Source organism: Calidris pugnax, unplaced genomic scaffold (assembly GCF_001431845.1).
Source record: "Calidris pugnax isolate Ruff unplaced genomic scaffold, ASM143184v1 scaffold25, whole genome shotgun sequence".
Lineage (NCBI taxonomy): Eukaryota > Metazoa > Chordata > Aves > Charadriiformes > Scolopacidae > Calidris > Calidris pugnax.
In genome coordinates, this window is record NW_015090805.1 from 3,185,583 (window position 1) to 3,192,560 (window position 6,978).

The window sequence follows — 6,978 nt, forward strand, 5'->3', positions numbered from 1 at the left end:
CACAATACAGAATAGCACGGGAGGGTTGTAAATCACAGGCAGATAGCAAATGCTTGGGCCAAGAATGATTCCAAGATTTTTTTTGTTTGTTTTTACAGCAGGACACAGTGGGGACCTGAAGCTGCGCCACACGACTGTCGCTGCACGGCATCTTGAGAACCAGGAGTCTCCCAGGTCCCTTCCCGCTCACTGCAGAAGGTTCTACACTAAAAATCAGGCCGATTAACATAAACCCCCTTCTAGCATGTTATACCTTGAAGCATAAGCTACGGGGAGTAGGACAGCCAGGGACCACTTAGGTTGGTGGGATGCACCAAGGGTGCACTGTGACCACACAAAGATGCAAATGGACCTGGAGCTCACCGCACAAGGTGAGCCTGAAAGAACAGAGATTATCTGGTCTGAAGAAAATAATAGAGGGTGCTTCAACTACCTCCTTGGAGGGTACAGAAAAGACAAAGCCAGGCTTGTCAGAGGCACGTAGTAAGGATCAGTGTCAGAAAACCAAAAACTCCAATTGGAGAACAGGTAAAGGTTCTGCTTGCTAGGTTTTTTGTTTGTTCGTTTTTTTAAATCATGAGGGTGTTCAAGTGCTGGAGAAGGTCACCAGAGACATTGTAGGATCTCGGTCCTTGGAGGTATTCAAAACTCAACTGGACAAAGTCCAGGCCAATCTGACCTAACTGCACCTGCTCCAGGACTGATCATCTCAAGATTTCCCTTCCAACCTCATTTTTTATGATTCTAATGTTACATGATACTGTGAGCATGCTTTCTACTCACTCACTGCACAATAGTCATGATTGGACCCACCAGGATTTAAAACTCTTTGGGACAGACAAGCAGCTGCTCTCACCAGCTTCCAACTTCTACTTTTCCTCCCAAATGCCACAAGATCACAAAATCTCAGTAAAGCACTTTATGAGCTGTGGGATTCTGATCAGCATAAAGCCAAGAAGTCCTGCTCTTCTATGAATCTTCAGCAGACTTGGGACAGTCTGGTGACTGTTCTCAAGTCACATTCTCATTACTATGAGTAGCTGAAGGAAAAACTGCACATCATCCTGAGACAGCCTTAAAACTTCTCATTTTTTTCATCACGTTAAGAGCAAATTTAACATAATTGTACAAACAGCTTAGATGATGGCATCTCATGTGGTAGGAGAAAAGACTACAGGCAGGTTTTTATGGCTTTTGAATTTAAAGAAAAACAGACAGTGAGACGCACTAAATGAAAGTTGGAGATGTACTGTGGAAGATCTGGGTAAGTGCACCCAGTTAAAAGTCTCATTTCCCAAGTTTAAAATAAATCTTGAAGATGGCCTTATAAGATTGCAGTGCTTACCATGACTGGATGCCAAAGGAGGCACCAGGAGGACCAAAAACCATCGTGACCTTGTAATAACTAAAGTGATCACTGCAAATGCTGCTTCTGGACCTGGGATTAGTGGGTTTTCAACTGCTGTCCAGAACCATCTGGGCTCATAAGTTACTTTTGAAGGATCTAAGTGGAAGGAAATTATGAAAAGCAATTTTATTAGCAGTTTGCTGTGCAAAAAAAAAAAAAATTCAAAGGACCTAAAATTTGAAACCTATTCCCTTTGACAAGGAAAACAGTTGTTTCAACTATTTAATGAGAATTTAGTGAATTCTACTTTTCAGATTTTCATGTAGTCCCATAGTAAAACATTATTTACATTGAAAACTCCACTTCTGAAGAACTGGTTTTCAGAAAAAGACTAAGCTCAGACTCAGTTTCTTTCATATTTGAAGTTTTCCAGGAATTATGTTAATATCCAGGAATGTACATTCTTTAAAACAAGGTCCCTGACTGTATCTGACGAGTGCTTAGCACTGCAAGACAAAGTTACTCACTAACGTTACAGAATTTGAGCATATTGTATCACATCCTGCTTGAAATTTAAATGCTGGCATGACTCAAACACAATAACATCTGATAATAGCTAAGTACAAAAAAAAAAAAATGAAGCCTTTTTCATTGAAGTCCAGGAAAACACAACAGTGGGAAAAAGTCTTGGTGCCCTTCCTCACATTATCTGCCCTTCCCAGAGCAGACTGGTTCACTGAGCAGAACAAACAAATGTAGGACACTCACCACATGCACCAGAAAAGTTATGAAGTTATTTGTTTTCCAGCTTGATTTTTAGAGCTGCAGGAAAGATCACCGGAAGGCACTGAGACGGGATTACACAGAGAGGAAAGGTATTCACCGTTGATTTTTGCTATAATCGTGAAACAAGGGTGGCAAAATGCCTGGCCCAAATGCAGATTAGAATTTCCTTTAGCTAGAAATGCAGCTAAGTAGAGCGTAGGAACTGAGTGGAAGCAAGACACGCTTCTGTTTCCACCCCCTTCCCCTTCTCTTTAGCTGATTAAGTCAGTGTTTATAACACCAAACTTCCTTAGAAATAAAAAGGGCAGTAGGTGAACAAGCCTGACTCCAAACAGCTAACAATCACAGCTATGGTGGGTAGGTTTGGTAAATACACAAGCATGCTAACAGATCATATTTAACTTTTACTGTTCAGATTCTATCTGACAATTTGCAGCTTCCTTCCCAAATGATGAAACGAGTAGTTTGGGGCGCAGTTCAGCACCAACACAGATCTAAGCTCCAGGGTTCAGGTTACTCCACAGGCTCTCAGTTAATAACAAAACACAGCAGCTTGGCTGGGGCCCTCCGGTGGGACCTTCATAAAGGAAGAGCCTTCTCCTTATTCTTTTATGTTTTTAATGTTAGCAGCAAATTTCTTTCCCAAGTACAGTGTACGTGGTACCACTGCTGTCTCAAAGTGACTTTCTGCTCTTTATTCCTAAGCACATGGATTTATACATTTGCTGATTTTAAAATTTCATAGTTAGAGTCAGTAATACGCTTTTTAGTTTTTACAGGACAATAAAATTGCTTGCCAGAAGTTTCTGACTTAAAATTCTACACAGCAGATTGATGTAGACCTCTTGATCCTTCTTACCACATTTTTGCCAAGTTAGAGTATAAAATAGCTGTTCTACTAATTGCACCCAGGGATTTGAGTCCAATGTCCAGATAGACTACTAAAGCTGACTCCGTTTTCCCTTTGATCTTGTGTATTCTGTTGCTTGAAAGAATACAGACAGGTGATGGAAAATGCTGGATCTATTGCAAGTACAACTGCTCAAAGACCAATTAACACCAAAAAAAAAACAAACAACCCCAGAATGAACAAGAAGCCAAAATGGAACTAAACCCACAACAGCTGGTGGTCATCAAGGCAATTTTCCCAGAGGGCAGAAGACTGTTACTAATAGGATGGAAATACAGAATTTACTGAGACCAACTGTAACCACTGATACCATACATTGAGAAGTGCCTCATTTCTCACATTTTCTGCAAAGCAAGAGTGAAGCTGGACAGCAATCTTAACTTTTATTGTGGGGCAAAAAAAAAAAAGTGGGAACTGAAACATAGTCCCACTGAACAATTAGTACCAAGAGCTGGTTTTACCGTAATGCTATTTTCATCACATTTAAAAATAACATTCAAGTGATTCCACCCACAGAAATAAATTATTTCTTAGAGTTTAATCAATGTAGTATAGTTCATTAGGAACTGCCCACTGAGATTAAGTTATTTCAGTTACTGCAGAACCTGGATGCTAGAAGCCCCAGCAGAAGATTAAATGAAGTTGCATGTTCTCCCTTTACAACAGCAGAGACTTTGAGATGTTTCAATCACATTACATAAACTTACATTCCTCTACTAACACAAAACATACACTCTTGCCACAGGAGGCAAATACTTCTTATGCTGTTTCCAGCCAATGATTTTAACTTCAAATCCAGAGTAAACATCATCTCTTCGGAGCTAGGAACGTGTCTGTGTGCAAGGAGAACAACCCGCTGCATTATGGTGATAACAACACCTACTAAAACCAGGGCACACACTGAACAGACATACACACAAGGGCCATTATGTTCTTTGACACAGTACTGAAAGAATGGTCAGTACCAAAAGACTGGAGAGGCTGAAAATTCAGGATTTTTTTCACCCACTGAGAGGCAGAAAAGCTATCTATATTCAACGAAGATTTGCAGCTCATTCACAAAGGTCAAGAAATGAGGGACTCCAAGACCCAAGAAGAACTGTTCAAAAGCACATTCATAATTTATTATGCATTTATTTATTATATATTATCTGATTTATAATACAGATGATGCAACAGTGCTAAATAGAACAATTTATCATTCTGCCTGTGCATTTGTTTTAAACGTGGTTCCTTCAGTGCCTTGGTGATGGTCTTCCAGAAGATGGCTGAGGCTGCCTGAATTTTGAGAGAACAGCAACAGAATCAACAAAGGTATAAATGTTATATTCATGATGCTGAAGGTTCTTGTAGGTAGAATTATCGAATTCTTCTGGAGCAGGCTCAGCAGCTTTTGTGGCCTCTGTGAAAACAAACAATAACTGGTGACTATAAGGATGCCACACCAGAGGGCAATATTCTTAATTACTGAGCCAACCTTCATATACTGTCAGATCCCTCATCCAGTCCACATTAAAGAAAAAAGTCAACAACTATAACAAAAGGGTAAGTTTGCTAAGTTCTGCTGGTTCCTTGGCTGGTCTTAAAGCAGCACATTAGCATGCAGTAGGGGAACAGGGAACAGTACAAGTCATCTAATACAGCACAGGTTTTCAAATCCAAACTACCACTTAATGCTGGGGGAGGATAGGGCAGAACATTTCATTTATATTTTGAAGACATATGTCTGCATTTCCTGGCCTTTTCATAGTTGCTTTGGTTTTCGCTCCAGACAGAACAGTGGGTGACATTCTTCACAAGCCAGAAGAGGCAAAGAAGCAGTACAAATGATATATCATCATGTCAGACCACGAAATACAGCTATTAGAACTGCTTTACAGATTGAATTTTTAGCATGGGGAGAAGTGATGGAATTGTTGACATCTCCATAGTTTAATTTCAAATGTGGTTACGCTGAACAGTAATCTATCAAGAGCCTTTGATGTAAGTTCCCTTTCTTCTAAATGTAATCTTCTAAACTTTGGACCAGCTTTTATTCCTAAAAGAATAACCTAATAGAGTTATTCAGAACTCCTTACTTCACATTAAAGCCAACATTAACTCTTACACTTTTAGAATATTATGCAAATTTAGGCAGTACCATTTACATAAAGTGTTGCTGTTACGGGCTGGTTTTACAACCAAGGAAATTGCAAGAAATAAAACTTTACTCCCAATATTAATTTATTCTCACATACCCCGAGTTTTAACAACAGGAAAGACATAAGCATGATCTAGTGAAAAGCTTTGTCATATAAATTTGTATGTAATGGTTTAGGTTAGATCGTATTAAGTTTCTTTTTGTAATACAACCTTCTAAAACGAAAATACAAGAACTCAAGTAACTGAATACTGGACTTTCCCTTTAATTATGACATAATTATTGCAATGTAATGCTATCAGTTTAAGAGCATGTATCCATAATGTTTAGCAAGACTTGCTTATAAAATGCAGCGTAGTAAGCCACAGTTTCAGCAAAACAACACACACAACCTATGAAAGAAAATATCCCTGTGCTCAGCTCCTACCGAGACAGCTCATAGGAGACAACGCTACAGATACTAAAGCCAGATGATGTGGTCTTTGGTGCAAATAGTCCCATGAACAGGCAAAGCGTGGGCAAGTGTACCTTCAACCTGCATGAGCCAGTTGTTCCAAATTAGGAGACAGATGCTCAGGAAGAAAAGCAGATGGAGTCTTATTTTTCCTGCTCAGACACACTGTACTTGGCTTCTTGAAGGAAGAATTTATCCCCGGGTTCATCCTCCCCATTCTTCAGACTTCAGCTATGCTTTCTCTCTTAAAGAGCAAGCATTTCACAGGATGTTCTTCCGAAATGAATCAGAGGAGCATTTCTGAGTTACCGTGCTACTATTTTGCTTCTTAGCAATTCAAGTCAGCAGTTTTTGCTGATTCCTGAGTGTGCCTGCTCTACAAACTGGACCACATCACCTTAACATCCAGGTTTGTAATGGGAAAAATCGCTTTTACCCCTTCAGTGTGCCTGCCGTAGAGTTTGCAGATAAACAAAACACAGAAACAGGACAGAAGTACAGATTACAGAAGGCATTGCCATTAACTGTGAACATTAAACACGGAAAAGCAGTAGCTGTTCTCAAAGAAGGTCTCAAAAGGAAGAGAGAACAAGACACCTAGAAATACCAGTGATGCTGTTGAACACGGTGTAGCTGGGTTTGACTCTGCTACCCCCTGGCACCCAAAAAGGTTTCACCAGCAGTAAAGGGGTATGAACTTGCCTGTACTAGCCCCCACCTCTCCTACAGCCGCTGCAGCAGAGTCCTCTAGCACGGGGCGCAGCACGTACCCAACAGAAACTTTCCTGCTGTCACAGCCCGACCACCTCCAGCTTCACAGTTATGCTGCTTTTACTTCCAAGTAGGCAAATTCTTTAATTCAAAGCTGCAACCAGAAGGGGGGTGGGTGGGTGTCCTAAGAATGGTATGCTGCCTAAACTGAAAGGCAAGAATGGTAAGCCCCCCAAGATCACGGCAGAGGGGCATTTGCTCTCAAAATACCCAGAACAAGATCAGTAGGTAAGTTAACAGACAGGTAGTAAATAAGAAGGGTAAGTGAGATATGGCAGTATAGGTGGGGAGATGATTATATGGTGCACAATGCTCTTTCCTAAAACATATCACCGTCTCCTCCCCAATTCACTACAAAAACTGGGTTATATGGTCAACTCTGTGCTACTTCAACACGACTCACCACCTACCAATCTCAAAATCAATACCTGTTTCTTGCATTACACTGTTCTTTCTTGAAGCCTACTGAAATGTGAAACACAGCAAGATTATTTTTTTTTAAATACAGGAGGATTTAAGCAAAAAAAAAAAAAAAAAAAAAAAAAAAAAAAAAAAAAAAAAAATGGCAT

General features: G+C 40.1%; 1 protein-coding gene across 2 annotated transcripts in view; it reads right to left on the reverse strand.

Annotated features, from left to right (window-relative positions):
• Positions 1-4,141: 4,141 nt before the first annotated feature.
• NDUFV3 (NADH:ubiquinone oxidoreductase subunit V3) overlaps positions 4,142-6,978 on the reverse strand; it is a 9,185-nt gene continuing 6,348 nt past the window's right edge. For both annotated transcript variants that reach the window (XM_014938160.1, XM_014938161.1), the window contains one exon: positions 4,142-4,446. In XM_014938160.1, coding sequence (XP_014793646.1) covers positions 4,280-4,446 — 167 coding nt within the window. In that variant the 3' untranslated portion in view covers positions 4,142-4,279. The remainder of the gene's footprint in view (positions 4,447-6,978) is intronic.